This window comes from Hemitrygon akajei, chromosome 6, assembly GCF_048418815.1.
Source record: "Hemitrygon akajei chromosome 6, sHemAka1.3, whole genome shotgun sequence".
Taxonomy (NCBI): domain Eukaryota; kingdom Metazoa; phylum Chordata; class Chondrichthyes; order Myliobatiformes; family Dasyatidae; genus Hemitrygon; species Hemitrygon akajei.
The window spans coordinates 167,546,986-167,567,603 of record NC_133129.1 but is presented as its reverse complement, the minus strand read 5'-3'; the positions used below and the strand labels follow the sequence as shown (position 1 = coordinate 167,567,603).

Below are 20,618 nucleotides of genomic sequence, written 5' to 3'. Positions count from 1 at the left end.
TGATGTAAAGGCATGAAGCAATGTTCAATTCCTGCTGTCTATTTTAGGCATTAAAGTTTGTTTTGGAGCTCCTTAATGTGTTTCCTGTGGGGTTCGCGTGTCTTTATTTTTGCCAAAGCTGTGAGCATAGCATTTGTTAGACATGCATGCAGAATGCCCTACACAATGAAACAGAGGCTGAATGATCATTAGTTCAGTGCTGGGAGTGTTGGCATCAGAAAGTACACCAGAATTTGTATGGCAATCTGCCTACTTTGTGCATAAGATTTTTCAAAAGTAGTATTGGTTACTAAATGGATGAATATCAATTTAGTTAGACCAGGTTGTAAAATCTTCACTTGGAAAGGCAATAGGCAATAGCAGGTCAAACTGAACTGCTTCCCCAATGACAAGTATGCATCCAAGTTGCCTCAGGTTTCTAATTTTGACTCTGAATGAGTAAAAGCAACCCAAATTAATTTGCTGCAGTGCAATAACATAACATTTGATAGCAGTTCAGAGAAGGAAATATTAGAACTTGGTCAAATGGATATCTTAAAAATGAAAAGAGAGGTAGAATGTATAGGGAGGGAGTTGCAATGCCCAGGGAGTGAAGGCATGGCTTCTGATGATAAGGCTGCTTAATTCAAAGTGGAGAATTAATCAAGTTTTTAACAGAGCAAACCGTTCTAGCCTCTTACATTTTATCAGAGTTTAAGTGTTATTTTTTTAATGTGCAATGTTGTAACTATCACCACCTCTATCAGAATTCAATTAACTTACTGACAAATATTAATATACTAAGGAAATTAAAGTCAAGCTGACCTTCTACCGATGAAAACCAAGATGGCACGAGTAAAAGACGCATGGATGGAAGGTACTTTAACTGGGTACAGCCCTCCCTAAAGCACAACACAATTAATCAAACCGCATTATTTGTTGCTGCAAAAGATAGGGACGTTTGTATGGAAATGGTTTGTCAATTTTATATTTATCTAACATCTGCCAAAATAATACAGTTCTGTTAAATAATTCAACAGGATTATTTTTGCATTTTTCAACAAGATAGCAAGACTGGACAACAGCAAATTATAATGTAACACCTGATAAACAACAGCTTTATGAGGATTGCTCCCAGTTAACCAGGGCATTTTCGCTGTGAACTTTAGAATATGCTGAAGTCTATTTTGGACCAAAACAGATAGAACAACAACAGGACTCTGTATACATATTTAATAGTTATTTTTTTTACTGATCCTTGGCAGCCACTTAGATGTTCTGTATCAAGTTTTTCCAGACTCGTTACATATAAAATTATGGCTGAAAAGCCTAGGTTGTTTAATGACTTTTTAAAGAAATACATTTAACTCCCAATTAACTCCACATATTAATTCTCATCCAAGTAGAATTTGTCCACATTCTCATTAAATGACTTCTAAGGTTTACACTTATCTGAAGGCTTACATTTAAATTACATGCGTCAGAAGGTTATGAATCCAGTGGACATTAACATTTTTAGAAAATAATTGTTTTACAGTTATAGTTCAATGAGAGGAGCATGCCACAACCGCCGTTCATAACTATTTGCTGCATTTGTGATTGTAGAGGGAAACAAAACTGTCTAGAAATGATTGGAAGATACTGCTATTTCCAAATTTGCCCGGCAAATGCCAATGCAATTTAGGCTTCGTTACTTCAGACACACTTTGATTAATTAGCAAATATTTCTGGATGCTCATTATACAGAACGCCTCTCACAGTTTGTTTAACAGTAGCAGTGCGTTAATTATCTGAATGCCAGTTGCTGCCCCTCTGGCATTTACACCCTCCCCCCACCTAAACCCCCTCCTCCGCTTGTGACTTAAACTGCTGTAATAACAAATCCCTCAGGATATCAGGGGAGTCGCTGCATTGAATAATCACAAGCTATCCAGCTGAATGCTCGCAGTACAGCCCGATTGTTCATGACATCACATATCAAACACTGGGAACAAATCGCACTCCAAGCTTTCTCCATCTGTCAGTCTGTCTGTCTCTGCAGATTTCTACTGGTTAAAGCAGCAAGCCTCTTGTTACTCAGAAGCCTGTGTGTGCAGAGGAAAAGGCAGCTATGAACCTTCCCTGTGTGTGCTACTTTTTACTCTTGTCTCCGGCTCTGGTTGCCAGCACAAGGTGGGTGAAATAGAAGGAAAATCGTGTACTATTATTACTGGTGAGCATTAAGAAGAAACTACTTTGAATATCAAGCTGCACCGATTCTCTGTGAATCTGAGAGCAGAGCTCAAAGACAGGTGCTGGTTTAATTCATGCTGTAACTTAACATTTAAATATAAAGATGATGTGTTATAGTTAGCTTAAGCTAGAGGGACTTCAATATGTTAATGCTTACGAGCTCTATTATTAATCACAAACTTGTTTCAACTGCTCATATGATCCCGTGGAGGTTCCCTGTACAGTCTGTTATGTGAGTGCATGGTAATAATGAATCTGTGCCTGTGTGTGCACTTTCTGGTCTAAACGAAGCAGATTGTGACTGTATACTAGGTGGCTTATCGCATCGATTATGTTATACATGTTTAAAATTGCTTGGGTCAAATAAATTGGCAGGTGCAAGTGGCTTCAAGTTCCTCAACTTGAGATGTTCAGCTTTAATGCTCTTGTCAAACTGTCATGTCTGAACCCATAGTTCCGTTTCACGCATCAGTCATTGTTGAAATTAATTAGCAATTATCGGTAAATAAGTGGTGGGTGCAGGCCAATGAATCTACACGGTCAATTAGTTGATTTTATCGTGATTGGACAGCCTTTGATGAATTGGTTCTGCTAGCTTGGCTACGGAGTGTGCAGATGCAGCAGCTGTGTGCATGCAGATGGTCAGCTTCGCGGTCCGTTTGTCAGACTTTTACTGAGTGCAAGTAATATCCCCTCTATGTATGGCGATTCATTAAACTTACATTGTCTTCAAGCGTTAGGCCTAAACAAATCAATATTAATGCGTCATCTTTCATAAACTCCAGCACAAGAAGGTTACTCTTGCTCCCCTTGGTTTCATGCACAAAATAATTGCTTTCATTTAGAAGTAACACCACATTACTCCTGAGACACTGAATGAATTATGAATGAAACCAAAAAAGGAAAAGAGCCTTCCTTCTATTGTGATCAGAATGTTAAAAAAACAGCTTCATATTCTGTGGGTAAAAATACTTAATTGTCACTGCAGTATCTTAAATATAGTTACAATTCCTGAGGGTGACAATATTTTCCAGAACAGTATTTTTCCAAAATTCCCTGAATGTAATGGAGAATAAGTTTTGGATATATACTAACAAGAGTCCTGAGAGAGGACTCTTCCGCCTTTGTTTTCCATCTTCACTGCCTACCTAACATTCTAGCTCCTTCACATCTTCCTCTGCGCTTTCCCAAAAGCTACCTACCAACAACAACATTTTGCATTTGATCGTCTTCTTTCTACACCTGAATCAACAGATTTGAAGAACAGCAGTCTTGCCACTTACTTTGTTTCTGGTGCTGTGTTATTACAGGTGTTAATATTAGCCCAGGGTACTTGAACAGAGAAAGTGATAAACTGTTACAGTTGTTCATGGCCAAACTCATCTGTTCTGAACTTCTGAGGTTTGGATGAATGATTGATAGAAATAATGACCATGACAAATCAATCCTGTTCTCAAATCCACCAACCAAGCACAGACAAATTATTTCGCAATTCAGCCCTGCCTTCACTAACTTACATTTGAATCTAAAGGCATTTTAAGGGAGAGGTGACAATTTTGTCTTCAAAGAGTTAAAATGCCATCCGGTGAGTCAAATTTGCTTCCTCTTCCTCAACCTCTTGACATATGCATTCCATGTATAATGTCACAAGTATTTATTTAAATGAAGTTTTGATAGTTGTTTGATCCAGTTTCATTACATACTTCACCCAAAAAGTAATTGCTTTGTATGTACTTTTGATAATTAGATAGATTCAGCCATGTTTGGACAAAATAATGGTTAAAGAAATTAATTAGACAAAACATAAAACGTATGCCCACCAATCTGACCCCAGTCTGAAAGGATATTATTTGATCATCAGTGCAGACTTATGCCAATCAATCAGGTCAATTTAATCAATCATGTTAGTTTTATACTTGTCACAATTAGTAACGATGTTAATATTTAATGTCCCTTATTTCCTGTACCTGTCCTTTAGTAATCATTACAGAAAAAAGATGAATTAACATTTTCTGTAATGATGGATAAGAACAGAGGAAGGATGAAAAAAATGTTCTACTCACAATATTACAACTAAATAAGGAATTTAGAGTTGCTTAGTAATTATGGCTTGTACTTGTACAAATGCATGTTTATGATTTGTGTGAATATCCTTATTTCATGAAAAGTGAATTTTAAAAGTCAACATACAAATTATATTAAGAACACTGGAACAAAAGGAGTCCATTCAGCACCTTGAAACTATTCTGTTATTCAGTTAATGTCCTGATGTACAACTACAGACTACTTTGGCCTCATATTAAAACAAAAATGAGCTGCTGGGAGAGGACCAGCAGGTGAGGCAGCATTCATAGAGGGAAATGGACAATCGATATTTCAGTTTGAGATCCTTCATATGGACTGAAAGAGCAGAGAGGAGAGAGCCAGTATAAAGAGATTAGGGGGAGGAATGAGACAAGAGCTGCCAAGCAATAGGGGCATCCAAGTAAGGAGAGCTGGATAGATAGACAGAATTAAGTGATGGTTCCACGTGGCTAGGACTTCAACTTACTTCTTGGGATCAATCTGTCCATTTGAAACTATTCTATTCTACCTCATAAATTGTCTGTAGGAGTGCATTAGCATATGGCCAAATTTATGGTCCACTGAACAGCCTGATGTCAGGACCCTTGAACCATAGGCATGAGTTCACATTGAAGTTAAACTCAACCAATCATACAAACCTTGATTTTTGTAGAAAAGCTGGGCACAGTCATGGTAAACATGAAACCACCAGATCATGATAAAAATCCATCTGGTTCATTAATGTTCTTCAGGGAAGGAAGCTGGCCATTTCTACCCAGTCTGGCTTCAGAATCACTATCCCATCATTTCTATTTGAGAGAAAGAAAGTACCAGCAATTTTAGATTAACTGAATTCTTAAAACTATTACACAAATTAAGATAAGCCATGCATATTTTCACTAACCATTATAATCTACAATGTAGACATTAATTAGAAACACAGCTTATTTTCCTCTTTTTTTTTCCAGTAAGGAACATAGAATCAGTAGTCTCTGAACTGATAAACCAGAAAATAGGACAAATGTTATAATAATCAGCAGAAAACCATGAAGTCATTATGGCACTATGATTCCTAACAATGGCAAAGACAATTCCTTGGCTAATTGTAAAGCACAATGCTTAGTGATGTTCATAGCTAAGAGAGTGTATTGACCAGCTGCGTCATGGCCTGGAATGGGAAAACCAATGTCTCTAAATGAGAAAAGCTACAAAAGGTAGAGGATTCAGCCCTGCATGTCACGGGTAAAGCCCCCCCAACCATTGACAACATCTTTATGAAACACTGTCGTAGGAAAGCAGAATCCTTTAATAGAGATCCCCACCACCCAGGCCATGTTCTTTTCTTGCTGCTGCCATCAGATAGAAGCTATAAGAGCCTCAAGACTTGTACCACAAGTTATCTCACTTTAGGGACTCTTCATCTTGTTATTTTATGTTTTCATTGTTTATTGCTACTTATTTATATTTTCATTTGCACAGTTTGTTGTCTTCTTCACTCTACTTGATCTTTCATTGATCCCGTTATAGTTATTATTCTATAGATTTGCTGAGTATGCCTGCAGGAAAAATAATCTCAGGGTTGTACGTGGTGACATACATTTACTCTGATAATAACATTTACTTTGACTTTGTCTTTAAAACAGGCTGAGTTTCAAGTATTGGGGAATAGTTTTCCAAGTGAGTTGTATCTCTAATTTATCAAATGAGAACTAAGGCAAAGACTTGAAAATGTAAAGCACATCCTGAGACAAATCGATTTGCTATAAAATCCTCTGGTGTTTTGACGAAGTTTGTTGCTTTGCCAAAGTTGTGAATAGTGATTAATACTGCAGCCATAATAACTCATTGTACAGTGCATCTTCTGACATGGGGTACCACTAATGAACATCAGAATGTTGTTCATAAATCATATTTCTTATATTTCTGCCGAGTAAAAAAAATCAACTCTCATCTCACCAATACCAATTACCCGAGCAATGCACACACATCCCATGTGACAAGAAGCTTTTCAAGAAAGTGGATGTAGTAGGTAAATATTTATACAAGATTAATAGATAGATAGGAAAGGAAAAGGCACAGCATATTACACTACCAGTGTAATACTTCAATGGCACAAGAAATGAATCAACAATGTTCAACTAAGCAAAGATGGTACTGTCTTATCCAAATCTACTGTTCACGTATTGTTGCAATTTATTTGTGCCTTTGACATTAATACTGAGCTAATGTTTATGCACTGCTATTGAAAAGGTCTAGCTTCATCAAGACATACTACTTAAAATACTATTTAATAAATACATTTTCTTGCTCATGATTATATTGCTCAGCACCTGTGGATGGGGAGAATTAACTGGCCAATCAGTTGTTCTCATCATTAAAAACTCTCATTGGCAGCCAAGGGATAGCAAGCCACTGCGTGTTTGCATTTCTTTTTTGCCAATGTGCATTCTTGGCTTATGACACTCCAAAACAATTTAAGTAAGTAACATAACTATAATGACCCAGTCGCATTCTCTTTTAAGATCTACTACTCTAACCCGAGGTGGATGAACTCCAGCAATCAACAGACGATCGGTCATTGTTATCATCAGCAAGTTTGCAACTTACCAATTTCAGCTTTTGCTCTATGTAAAGTCGCAAATGTATTGATTTTTTTCACTATTCGTGCAACTGCTGTGTAATAATAATCCTTTATGACAAGAGCTGAACTGAACAAAATCCCCACCGTTCTTATGCTGGAGATTTACTACTAAACTGATGCCTATAGGGATTAGCTGAAATGATAAAAAATGTTCATAAAAGAGTTATCAGGTTTGTACCTCATTAGGAAGTCCATATTTTGAATGCAGTGGGAAGGCTTAGTGATAGCATTGTTGGCAACTTTTGACACAAATGTAATTTCATATTCAGTTTCATAAGAGAGGTTGCTACTGTGAGGGAAAGATTAACCAGTGCCCTTGAAGTCCCCAAGAGTGACACAATTTACAAATACAAAGTCTGTAAAACTGAAAAACTGAATGCTAGGCATATGGCCATTGATTTAGCTGTCATTTCTAAGAGACATGACGCTCCGCTTGTTACAGAATTGTCAATGTTTTAGGATGGTCCTGATGCAAGGTTTTGACCCAAGGTATCAACAATTCCTCTCTTCACACAAATGCTGCTCAAAACACTTGAGTTCCTCCAACAAATCATTTGTTGCTTCCGATTTGAGCATCTGCAGTCTTTCATAAACACAGATGCACAAAATCCAGAATAACACATACAAAATGCTGGAGGAACTCAGCAGGCCAGGCAGCATCCATGAAAAGGAATAAATGGCCAATGCGATGAAGGGTCTTTGCCTGAATCTTCATCTGTTTATTCCTCTCCATAGATGCTGCCTGACCTGCTGAGTTCCTACAGCAGTTTTTTATCTGCAGTCTCTTGTGTCTCAGTGGTTTGAATCGAATTCCTTGAACATGAACTAATTAACAATGTATATAAATATCAAGGTAACGTAAATTCCAGCTAACTAACAAACAACAGCACAATAATAAAAATCACAACTTTTGATACTTGTGTTATTACTATTCTACAAAAGACCCTTGTAGACTTAAGCTGAATACTGACTTGATTCAGTGATAAGAGAAAAAAATGAGCTCCTGGATATACAGTATAATGTTCAACAATTATCTCTGTTAATGAATTTTATTATTAAGTCAAGAAGCTATAAGATTATCTTTGATCATGTTGAGGACAAAATTGGCAGCTCTGAGGTGATAGAAATTCCCAAGCATCTTTCCTTATCTACAGCAAATCTAAGATTAATTTTTACTCTGAAGTCAAAAAATAGTTTGCAAAAAAGGTGTAAATTGCATGTGATTAACTTTGAGTTATGTGGTGGACTAGTCAAATTTACTACTGTACCATAAAGAAAAATAGCAACTCTCTTCATTGTCACACACAGAATAAGGGTATGCTCTGAACTGTATGCATGCATAAAGAGGGAATGACCCAGTGTAACAAGAGCAACAACATTTCAGTGCTTCCTGTATTAATTAAAAGGACTAGTCACATGAGCTCAATTTTGGTACGACACTCAGACAAGGAGAACATTTTATTTTATGTGATGGATCATGTTTATTTTTAGATGTTATATCAACTGTGGTTGCTCATTTTCTGCTTCGACTGTCGGAATACATATATTTGTTCACTGGTGGCAATATTTTGAGTGCTTTGAAGTATGACACATTTTGCATGACACTTTTTTTGAACTATATGCTGCTATAATCATAGATTATTTTACTGCAAGAGCTACGTATGGCTGTAATTTCTTGCTTGCCCATATAACATTTCGTCAGAACTGTATCCCCAAGCAGTAATGGTACAGATCTGAATTTTATGCATTTCTCTGCATTTTGCTTTCATTATATTCTTCTTGGTTGTGTTACTTTCACATAAATGTAGATCATCTATCTCGATGGGTATCTCTGATGGATATGAATTCATAGGTTGTGCATAAACAAGTGTTGTACACTTGTCATTGAATGCAGCATTAGAGTATGATTCTATTAAATCCTATAAACTTTCTCCTTCCGTGATTTCCCTACGGCATGAGAAGCACAGGTGATTTTCTTTAGTGATCACATAAATCTCTCCACCTCCTTGTTGGCTTGTGGCTGACAAGATGTGTTTCATGAAGTGCAAAATCAAGGTAGCTTGCAAAGTTCCCTAATATATCCCATAATCCATCCCCTTTACTAGCAGTACACCAAAGCAACACCAATTTAAACAAGTTTTGCAATGATACTGTTGCAGAAGAAACAACTATTTTTTCATTGAAGAAATCAATCATAAATATAAGGACAGAATATAGTTTTGCAAAATCAACACTAACCCATGGTCCTTTGGGTATCTGTGACATTTGGAGTAGTTCTTTATATATGACATAATGGTTGCCTGACCTGCTAAACATTTGTTGGTTTTGTATTGAAACAAATGATCTATTCCTGGCAAACAAATCTTCTTCCTTGATAATTGAATATTTCAAGATTTCTTGATGGCTTTCGTGAGTAATTGCTATAACTTTGTCATTCTCTCAGTGATTTCTATATGACACCATGATTTCCTTGGAGTATGAGATCTGGGTTAATTGCAGCTGTGAGTTTATCAAACATTTTATACCAAACCTGCAGAGAATGTGCAGTATCACTAGAGGGTGCATTTTTCTATGAGCCTTTTCCAGTTTTCTGACAGAATTGATTTTACGCAAAGAGGTAGAACAACATTCTTTTTTTACAGCTTTAGTTTCATTTTGTGGCATCATGTTCGGCACTGCCCTGATGTCCATAAAGCTGATAAGTTAATCTGAATCCTTTTTGTAGCAAAGAAGGTCAGATGTAAGAAGGAAAATATGTTGTCTGTCATGTGAAGAGATGACCCTGTGCCATGTGCATTTTCATAGCATACAGATCATAGAAGATAGAATGTTATAGTACAAGCCCTTCGGCTCACAATTTTGTGCCAACCTTTTCACTTGCTTGGTTATCAATCTAACCTTTCCCTCCTATATTACCCTCCATTTTTCTATAATCCATGTGCTTATCTGAGTGTTTTTTAAGTGCCTCTAAAGTATCTGCCTCAATCACACCCCAGCAGGCTGTCCATGCATCAACCACTCTCTGTGTAAAGAACTGCCCTCTGACACCCCTCCCTCCAATACTTCCCTTCAATCACCATAAAATTATGCCCACTTGTATCAGCCACATTAGTCATTTCTGTCCTGGAAAAAAGTCTTTGGCTTTCCACTCTATCCGTTCCTTTTTTCATTTTGTATACTTCTATCGGGTCAACACTCATCCTCCTTTGCTCCAAAGTGAGTGTGTTAACGTTTTTGGATTTGAATGCAGTTCATGATGTAAACTTAACAAGAACTGCCAAAGTAAGGAAGTATCCTGCCATCTCCTCCCTGAGTTAGAATAGGATGACAGTAAAGATTATTGAAGTATGTTCATATATTACATTGATAGACGTGTGTATATCAATAAGTACATTGATTCACAAGTTGCAAATGCTTGCTTAACCCATGGCTGGGTGCTCTGAGAGTGCACTGAATTACAAACGTGTACACAGGGTCCTCAGCATTATTGTTGACTTCTGCATTAGCTTCGACATTTCCAGTGAGTCTGATGAGTTCTGACACTTGGGTTGCTGAGCAGCAAACTCTTGCAACGTGGTTCCATCTTCCACACGACCTACACTGTTTCCCATTAGCAAAATATTCTGCTTTATGTGGATAATTTTCACCAAAACAACAGCAGTTTTGAAATTCTGCTGAAGTTAATGAAGCTGGTGTATATTCTCTGTTAGGTAATTTTCCCAACTCAAGTGGCTGGGTAATTTTGATATCCTTTGAATTTGTTTTCATATTACTCAACAATCTGCATTTTCGGATTGCAGAACTTGTTCTCTTCTTATTACTGCCATCAGAGGGGAAGTATAAGAGCCTGAAGACACATGCTCAACTTTTTATGTATATGTGTGTATGTATATATGTATAATATTATGTGTGTGTATGTATGTGTGTGTATATATGCATACATATATACATATACGAGTGATAACGTGTGTGTGTGTGTATTTTTAGGCAGATGGGGCTCATCAGCCATGGTTAGCAGCTCATCTAGGAGAAGGAAAACTCTAATCTCAAACCCAACTGCCTTGTGGATGTGGCCAACGGGGAAGGTTTCAGGAGTAAATCCTGAGGGGAAACATCCAAAACTGAGACCCTCAGGCAGTCTTATGTTGAGCCGAATGCTGACTGGCAACGCCTGCATCGCCATTGGTGCCAAACTGCAGCAGTTTCTGCCATTCCTTTTGATTCACCAGCTGCATGGAGAGGGGCAGCCGTTTGCATGGGCAACTGCTTGCTCTTCATATTGTACTGCTCTGGCTTGCTTGCCTACTGGCTTGTATATCACATGGACAGCTGGCACACAGCATTCATGGTTGACCCCATCCAAAGGGGGCCGAAGAAGGAAGATATATATATATATATATTTATTTGTTAGTGTAATTTATAGTATTTTTATGTATTGCACTGTACTGCCTCCAAAAACACCAAATTGCACGACATATGTCGGTGATATTATACCCGATTCAGTTGTTGTCCTTGATGAGAACATTCACAACTGGCAATATGTTGCCTCAGATGCTTACAATATTGATCAATTATTTCTCTACTTCATGATTTGTGTGAAGGAACAGAATTGCCACAAGAATATTTCAGCTGCCACTGGATGTCACAGATCCAGTTACATTTTGTCAGATGCAGACAATTTACAACATATGGGGAGGACGTTTCGAAGCCAATGGAAGAGCATTCCAAAGTCAAATCTTGTGACAGCAATGAGAACAGATTATATTTATTTGGCTCCTACTTACATAATAAAATGACCGAAGATGGAGACACAAGTGACTGCAGCTGCTGGAATCTGCAGAGAAAAACTAAGGTGCTTGTGGAATTTGGATGGGTGAGCTCTATGCATGGAAGTAAAGCGATGGTTCACATTTTTTCGGTTTGTTATATATGGAGCAAGAAAGACAATGGAGAAGCAGGATGAGACTTTTTTTACTGAGTCGCATTAGCCAATGTACACGCTAGGCAACTTACTGTAGGGGAGTGAAGAACAGAGGCCCTTCGAGATGAAAAAACAGGGGCACTTGAAAGCCTGTGCCAACCAATTCAATGTGCAATGAGTCGGCTGCATGAGCATTTTCCACCTTCCTGGAATCGATCCAATATGGTTCAAGGCTGACATCCTGCAGCAGGACTGAGATTGTAGAGGAGAGACCCTCAAGGAACAGTGGCGAGGGGTAGTGATAGCTGGAATCAGATGGTTTTGTGCGTGGGTTGCTGGAACCATGGAAGGAGAGGGAGAGTGTTGAGATACGAGGGGTGATTGATAAGTTTGTGGCCTAAGGTAGAAGGAGTCAATTTTAGAAAACCTAGCACATTTATTTTTCAACATAGACCCCTCCTACATTTACACACCTAGTCCAGCGGTCGTGGAGCATATGGATCTTGGACCTCTAGAAATTGTCCACAGCAGGGGTGATTGATCAGTTCGTGGCCTAAGGTAGAAAGAGTTGAGTTATACAGCTCTCGTTACGTGCACATGCAGTTTAACTCTTTGAGTGATTATGCAGAAAGTTTGAAGTTAATAACTCATCAGGGTGATTGATAAGTTTGTGTCCTAAGGTAAAAGTAGATTTATTATCAGAGTATGTATACGGAATATAACCTGAAATTCTTACTTTTCACAGACATCCATGAAAAATTTAAAAACCCTAAAAGGATGAATGACAGAAAAACTTTGGAACCCTAAAGCCCCTTGTCCTCCCTTCCCCCTCAAGCAGCAACAAAGCATCAGTGTCCTCCTTCCTCTCAACCCGTTTCAGCAAAAAGCATGAGCACCCACCACCCACCAAGCAATAGCAAAACCCCCGAGAAAGATCATGATCTGTAGTCAACAAAAAACTATTGCTTGTTCGACAGTTCAACATGGCACAGTCTGTCTGTCTGTCTCTTTCACTAACAAGGGGCAGGGAGATGTCACCCACTTCACAGCGAAAGGTGAGATCAGCAAACTTAGAAGTGTTAGAAATATTCCAGATACAATTGCTGGCAGTGTGAAAGTTTGCCAAAATGGAGGATGCAGCAAGGTCATGCCTTCAAGAATATTAGATATATGAAATTTTGATCAACGTTTGTAAAGTTATAAATGGAGAAAGGATGTTCTGCAAGAGGCCAAAATAATGAGGTTGTGGGAGTGGAAGGAGTACAAGCTGGCGGGTGATAGGTGAAGCCAGGTGAGGGGGAAGATGAGAGGTGAAGGAGGAGGGATGAAATGAGAAGCTGGCAGGTGATAGGTGAAGACAGTTGAGAGGGAAGATGAGAGGTGAAGGAAGAGGGATGAAATGAGAAGCTGGGAGGTGATAGGTGGAAAAGGCAAAGGGCTTAAGAAGAAGGAATCTGATAGAAGAGGAAGGAGGCGAGGCACCAGAAATAGGTGTTAAACCTGTGAGGAGAAGAAGATGGATAAGGGGACAGCCAGAATGTGGAATGGAAAAACAGGAAGGTGTGGGGGGAGAAATTACTGGAAGTAAGAGAATTCAATGTTCCAGTTGAAGGCTACCCAGACAGAATATAAGTTTTTGCTCCTCCAATCTGAGAATGCCTCATCATGGCAATAGAGGAGACCATGTTGGAATGGGAAAGGGAAATTGAATGAAAATTGGTGGCCATTCACCGGTTGTGGCAGACTGGGTGCAGATGCTCCAACTGGATGCAACTTTACCTCTTATTGTATGAGAATTCATGCTCCCTGCTCCCCCACCCCACTCCACCATCCCCGGAATCAAACTGTACTCTCTGTCATAAGGATATCTTTCTGGCGGTTGGTAGATCACACCTTGGCACAATATGCCAAATGCAGTCTCACCTGTTATTATGGAAATGCATCTTCATTCATTACCTTCAGCTGGCTTGGTGCAAATACTTCAGGATAAGGGAACAAAGGCATCAAAAGTTAAAGTTGGAACTGTTAAGTTTAGAACAAACAAATGCATAGTAGGGGCAGCAGGTGAACTGAGGCTGAGCCAGAGTCAGGCAATGTTTTGGAGGTGGAAGTAGGTGGTGATGGAATGGGTAATTGACCTGAGCTCTTCTTGGACTTGAATGTAAAAGCAAGTTTGCAAACAGTCTGGTTCAGTTTCAGCCAGTTGCCAGGGGAAGAGATGCAGCCAACAGCTGGCAAACTATTGGCAGGAACTAAAGAAGGATTTAATCAAAAGAGTCAGACTTCTGAATGTGATCAGGTTTCTAGTGTTTGGACTGTGCAGTTTGCTGAAGTTGACTCCTGCATATTTATACAATTTTCATTCAACATCCAAGGCCTGTAAAATGCTTGGATCGCTCACATAGATCCATGCATTGTTAGGACAGCAGAGGACTGCTTCAGTATTTTAAACGGGGGCTTGACTTTACTGCCTGGAACTAGGCTGATGTGGGTGTAAGACTTTTACTCACTTAAACCAGTCCTCACCCATACTCTCTCCTTTCTCCAACCTGTATCCCCGTCTCTCACCAATATGACTGATGTTATCTGAGTCTATCAGTCAAACCAAATCTGATTCCGCATCCAAATGCGCCCCAGCCCAGTGCATTATTAATTGGACATTGGATTGGGGGTTGGGGTCGGAGGCAAGTGACACCTCGGTTCAGCTCACTGCTCCCCAGAATCTGCTCATCTCTGTGCTGGACCGAGACTGCGGCCTGCAACTAGTAGACTTCTGGATTGGCTGCAGTGATGCCTGGCTTTGCGAACTTCAGTTAAGAATGCTGTTTGCTTGCTTTTATTGTTTGTAAGATTTGTTTATCTTTTTCTTTTTCTGTACACTGAGTACTGGATGCTCTCCTTTTGTTCTTAATGGGTTCTATAGGGTTCCTTTGTTCTGTAGCTGCTTGTAAGGAGATAAAGAAGCATACATACTTTAATAAAGGTACTTTGAACTTTTAAAGAAAAAGAAAAGACTATTACTTCATCCCTCTCCCATAAAACCATAAGACGTATGAGCAGAATTAGGCCATTTAGCCCATCAGGTCTGCTCTGCTATTCCATCATGGCTGATTCCTCTTAAACCCATTTTGCTGCCTTCTACCCTTAACCTTTGATACTCTTACTAACCAAGAATCTATTACCCTCTGGTTTAAACATACCTAACGACTTGACCTAAAAAGTCATCTGTGGAAATGAATTCCACAGATTCAACACCCTTTGGATAAAGAAATTCCTCCTTATCCTTGTTCTAAAGGGAAGTCCTTGTACTCTGAGGCAGTGCCTCCAGTCCTGGACTCTCCCACTGTTGGAAACATCTTCTGCATGTCCTCTCTAGATTTGCATGAAATCAGAAGTCGCAGATGCTAGATGTGAGACAAGTTTTTCTCTGCACCTCAATACATGTGAAAATAAACAAATTTACCAAAACGAAACCACTAAAATGCAAACAGTAGCTTCTGTTATTTCAAATCTCCAGCATCTGCAATAGGTGGCTTTTGAAGGATTTTCAAGTACTCGGAAAAGGAAAGAGAAGATGGAAGCATATAAAGATTTTGCAATGGAGGAGGGAGAATTATACAACTTAACTTCAGGTGGTAGAACCTTATTTCAGAATGTAGAGCAGGGTTAAGCAATGTGGATTATTAGATATATACGGCAGAGGTGATCGGTAATTTACAGTATTCAAAGTCTGCTGATGAAGAGAAATCTCCAGTTTCCATGAATATGTAGTCAGGTATAGATCTAACTGGAGGTGAGGATGCATTCTTGGGAACTAAATGAAACAAATTTTTCCTTGTTCTGTCTTGCGCATAATTTGCCTTCCAGACAAGAGAGATGATAGTGAAGTCTAGGATACATTGGCTACATTCAGGAGAGTTCATTTACAGGAAGGAATACAAAACAAGTTTTAAACTTACTTTTTTTGCATATAAACTCAATAGCCACTTTAGATGCTTCCCTGCTCATTAATGCAAACATCTAATCAGCCAATCATGTGGCAGCAACACAATGCATAAAAGTATGCAGACACGGTCAAAATTTTCAGTTGTTGTTCAAACCAAACATCAGAATGGGGAAGAGATGTGATCTAAGTGACTTTGACTCTGTAGCGGTTGGTGGTGCCAGATGGGGTGGTTTGAGTATCTCAGAAACTGCAGATCTCCTGGGATTTTCAAACACAACTGTCTCTGGAGTTTACAGAGAGTGGAGCAAAATACAAAACAAACATCCAGTGGGTGCTAGTTCTGCGGGCAAGAATGTCTTGTTAATGAGAAAGGTCAGAGGAGAATGCCCGAATGATTCTAGCTGATAGGAAGGTGACAGTATCTCAAGTAATCACCCATTACAACAGTGGTGTGTGGAAGGGCATCGCTGAATGCACACCATGTCAAACCCTGACGTGGATGAGCTGCAGCAGCAGAAGTCCACAATCATGCACTTAGCGGTCACTTTATTAGCTACAGAAAGTACCTAGTAAAGTGGCCACTGAATATTCACCACTTGCTGATTGTTTCAAGTGGGTGTGAACCTGAAACTTTACCAATATAGAAGTAATGGATACTGAGACAATCTTGAATATTTTGACTAATGTATGGAAAGTCATCTTGCTGGTGGGAAAATAACATTTTACCTCTTGTCATATAGCAATTCCCCTAGCTGTCTCAGAAATCATTCTTGTGACCTTTCACTGGACTCCTTCTGCCATAAGCATAGGGCGGGATATCTGTCCTCTTCTTCAGACTTAGTCTCAATGAGATCCTATATAATTGGAGCAATGCGTCTTCACTCTAATAGTAGTAGCAGTACGATCTCTCGGGTCGAGTATGATATTCTCCTAAGGGGTTGTGTATTGGTAGGTCCTCAAGTGACTGTAGAGGCCGATCCAGGATCAATCTTATATGCATCTTTGAAAGTCAGCAAATGCAATGGTGATAAGTGAATTAAATTTGGTGCAGATTAGGATAAGGACATCATTGTTTATGAAAGCATCAAGATAAGGGAGAGAAGCCACTAAGGGTTAAAATTGGAATCTCCACGTCTGGAACAAATAAACCAGTGGATGAGCTTATGCTGGGTTGGAGCAGGTGGGAAATGGGCATTGATGGAATGGATATTCAAAGCAAGTTTGCAGCAAGTCTACTTCAGTTTCAGACAGACACTAAGGAAAGACATGTAGCTAAAGGCCTGGACACTGTGTTTTGGCAGGATTTAATCAAAAACAGAATGTGATCAGATTTCTAGTCTGAACTGTTCAATTTGCTGAAGTGATGCGATACATATTTATAGGGTCATAGAGCACTACAGCACAGGAATAGGCTCATTGGCCCATTGCAGTTCATGCCAAACTGTTATTCTGCCTAATCCATTGAACATTAGCTGGACCATCACCCTCTGTACTCCTCCCATCCACGTACTTATCCAAACTTCTCTTAAATGTTGTAAATCGAACTTGTATCCACTACTTGCCCTGGCAGCTCATTCCACTCTCTCACTGCTCTCTGAGTGAAGACGTTCACCCTCAGATTCCTCTTTAAATATTTCAGGTTCACCCTTAACCTATGATCCCTAGTTCTAGTCTCACCCAAGCTTAGTTAAAACCTCTGTTGCTCTGGCATTTTGAGTGTGTTGTGCAGTCAACAAAGCCTTCTTGCATTTACCTTGTCTATACCCCTCATCATTTTGTGTACCTGTATCAAATCTCCAATCATTCTCCTATGCTCCAGAGAAAACTACTCAATATTTCCCTATAACTCAAGTCCTCAACTCCTGGCACTATCATTGTAAATGTTCTCTGTGCTCTTTCAATTTAATTGATATCTTCCATGTAGTTAGGTGACCAGAACTGCACATGGTACTCCAAGTTTAGCCTCACCAAAGTCTTATACAACTTCAGCATAACATCCCAACTCCTCTGCTCAATACTCTGATTATGGAACATTCATTTCCCATCCAAGATCTGTGAAATGCTTGGGTCACTTACGCAGAACCATGCCTTGACTACTTCTCCACTACCGTCAGCAGAACTGACCTAACTGCCTGCGGATCTTCTGGGTGAAGTGTTGACTCACTTTCTTCCTCCCACTCTCTCCCTGTGCTAACCTGTCAGGTGGCCTCCTCCCCCTCAGTCTCCAATGCTTCAGAGAGTAAACAATCCATTTTTGTTCAGCTTCTCATAATTAACGCACTCCAATATAATAACATCCCTGAGAACATCCTCCACAATTTCCTCTACAGCTGGCAACCAGAACTACATACCATACTCCAAATGCGGACTAACTAAAGTTTTATGCAGATCAAATGTGACTTGTCAACCTTTATGCAAGGAGTACCTCAACCAATGAAGACAAGCATGCCATATGCTTTAATTTTCACTTTATCCACTTATGTCATCACTTTCAGGGAGCTGTGGACTTTCACCCCAAGATCCCCCTATACGCCAGTGCTCTTAAGAATGCTGCCATTTACTGTATACTTCCCTCTTGCATTTGATCTTGCATCATTTCATACTTGTCCAGATTAAACTCCATTTTCCCGCATTTCCAAAGTGAATTAAACTTTATTTGCCATTTCTCCACCAGAATTTCCAGCATATCCTAATAAGTTTTAAGCCTCGTCTTCTGCATATTCAGAATCTACTGAATGTTCAAGTTTGTCTGACTTTACCAATATGGAGTGTAGAGCAACTTCATGGTTTCCACCATATTTGATAATGAAATGTTAGATGAAATGATGTAAAGTCACCTCATAGGATATACTTCCAAGATGATTTCAGAGATATCAGAATAAATCATAGTGGAACAAGGATGGTAAAGGAAGATGGAGTAAGCAATTGAGCCCTGAATAGTCAGCATCAATAGCATAGAAAGGGGGATGTTAAAATTATTTAATTTATGGAACAAACTTGGCAGGTTAATCATAAAAAATTCAAGAAAATGTAACATCAGTTATTTTAGTTAAGAGTTGCTTAGTGTTATCAATAACAATTCCCCTTTAAAATAAACTCCACTTTAAAACTTTGGAATTCATTTTATTTTTGGCTTGATGTTTTAAGTTGGTGATGAGGGAAATTGATTTGGCAATGTTATTAGGCATAACAGAGTTAGTCTGCTGATAACATCAGTGGAGATGCACAGTAATTAACTGGAGTGTTATAGTTTCAACTGTGCATGGTAAATTATCTCCCTCAAGCAGTTCTAGTTCTGAGTCAGCTCATCTGCAAGAAAATAAAAGTAGAAATAAACCAGAGAGATGTTATAGCTAATGCTAATTTGAGAAAATTCCAAAAGACGGCTAATGATAACACAGCATATGGCAAAAAAAAGTACTGTTTACCCTCAGCTTTATTGTGCTACGGAGTGATTTAAAAAGAAATTTCTTATTGGCAAAACAGCAGTGTTTCTCTACAGAGAGGGTTGGTACAGAAGTGGTGTAGGAGTGGGACACAAACCCTCTTTCTCACCGATCTGTTGCTCTGCTGGATAAAACTTACTGACTCACAAATTAACATTATAAATCATTGTTCATCAGGGTATCATGACAGTGGATTTGAACCCACTTCAAATGGATGCCATTTAGATAAACAGTGAAGATCTCCAAGATAAGTTCAGAAAAAAACTTGACTTAATGGATTTGAGAAAGACAGTACTGCCCCTCCAAACAGGGATAGGTATATTTCTCCTTCCAGTTCTCTACCCCCCATTTTTCATTTGCTGCCTCTATGAACATTTAAAAATAATGATATGAGACACTGGCAGGAAGATCATGTATGTTAAGGTACAGACCTAAGCAACGTGCTGGCCTAGAGACATTGAGTCCTGATGAAGAGTTTGTGCACAAATCCACAAAAGAGGTCAACTGTGCTGCGGAATCAAATGGGTAACTATTTTCATAAGTTGAAGGAGAGTTTATATGTTTGTGAGATTGTTATGAAATGCAAACAAATCTTTAATGAGATGCAAATGTTTCAATGATTATGTTGAACATTTTTATCACATGAGTTATACCACTAAATTGAGCACTGTGTCCAATTCTCTTCATCACAGCTTAAGTAGAATGTGTAAGTCCTAAGAGGGTAAAAGAAAGTATTATCAAAATGATGAAACAAAACAGAAAATGATGGAAACTTTCTGCAGTTCAGGTACATCTATGGAAAGCGAAACAGATTTGTCATTTCAGACCAAAGTTCACTGAGTCCCAATGAAGAGTATTCAACCTGAAATGTTAACTATGCTTCTCTTTAGATCTGCCTGACCTACTGAGTGTTTCCAGCATTTTGTGTTCTTTTTTTTAAAGCTCTTCAATATCAGCACTGTTTTTGATTTTAGTTTCCTGGAATGGTTGAAGGCATGAGCTATAAAATTGGATTTGAAAACTGTGGTTGTTCCACAGGAGAGAAGGTTTACGAGAGGCATATGAAACCAAGAGTGTTTTAGGCAGGTGGATTAGAGAGTAGATTTTCCTATTAGTGGATAGTTCAAGGGTTACAAGCCATCAGATTAAAATTTTGTCCAAAATTACAAGAAGAAGATGAGGAAAAATATCTTCATGGAAACACAAAGGGTTGCAGATGCTAACATTTGGAGCAACATACAAACTGCTGAGGTACTCTGTGAGTCAGACATCATTTATGGAGGGAAATGGATTGTCATGGTTTCCTGTTGCGACCTTTCATATGAATTGTCAAACATTTTCACACAGTTTGTAGCCATGAATTTATTGCTTTTGCTGCATTAGAAACTG

General features: G+C 38.9%; 1 protein-coding gene across 2 annotated transcripts in view; it reads left to right on the top strand.

Moving 5' to 3' along the window:
• The first annotated feature begins 1,928 nt into the window (after positions 1 to 1,928).
• luzp2 (leucine zipper protein 2) overlaps positions 1,929 to 20,618 on the top strand; it is a 405,480-nt gene continuing 386,790 nt past the window's right edge. The window contains exon 1 of one of the 2 annotated variants that reach the window (XM_073049725.1): positions 1,929 to 2,151. In XM_073049725.1, the coding sequence (XP_072905826.1) occupies positions 2,090 to 2,151 (62 nt within the window). In that variant the 5' untranslated portion in view covers positions 1,929 to 2,089. The remainder of the gene's footprint in view (positions 2,152 to 20,618) is intronic. The other variant, XM_073049724.1, reaches the window with a different exon arrangement.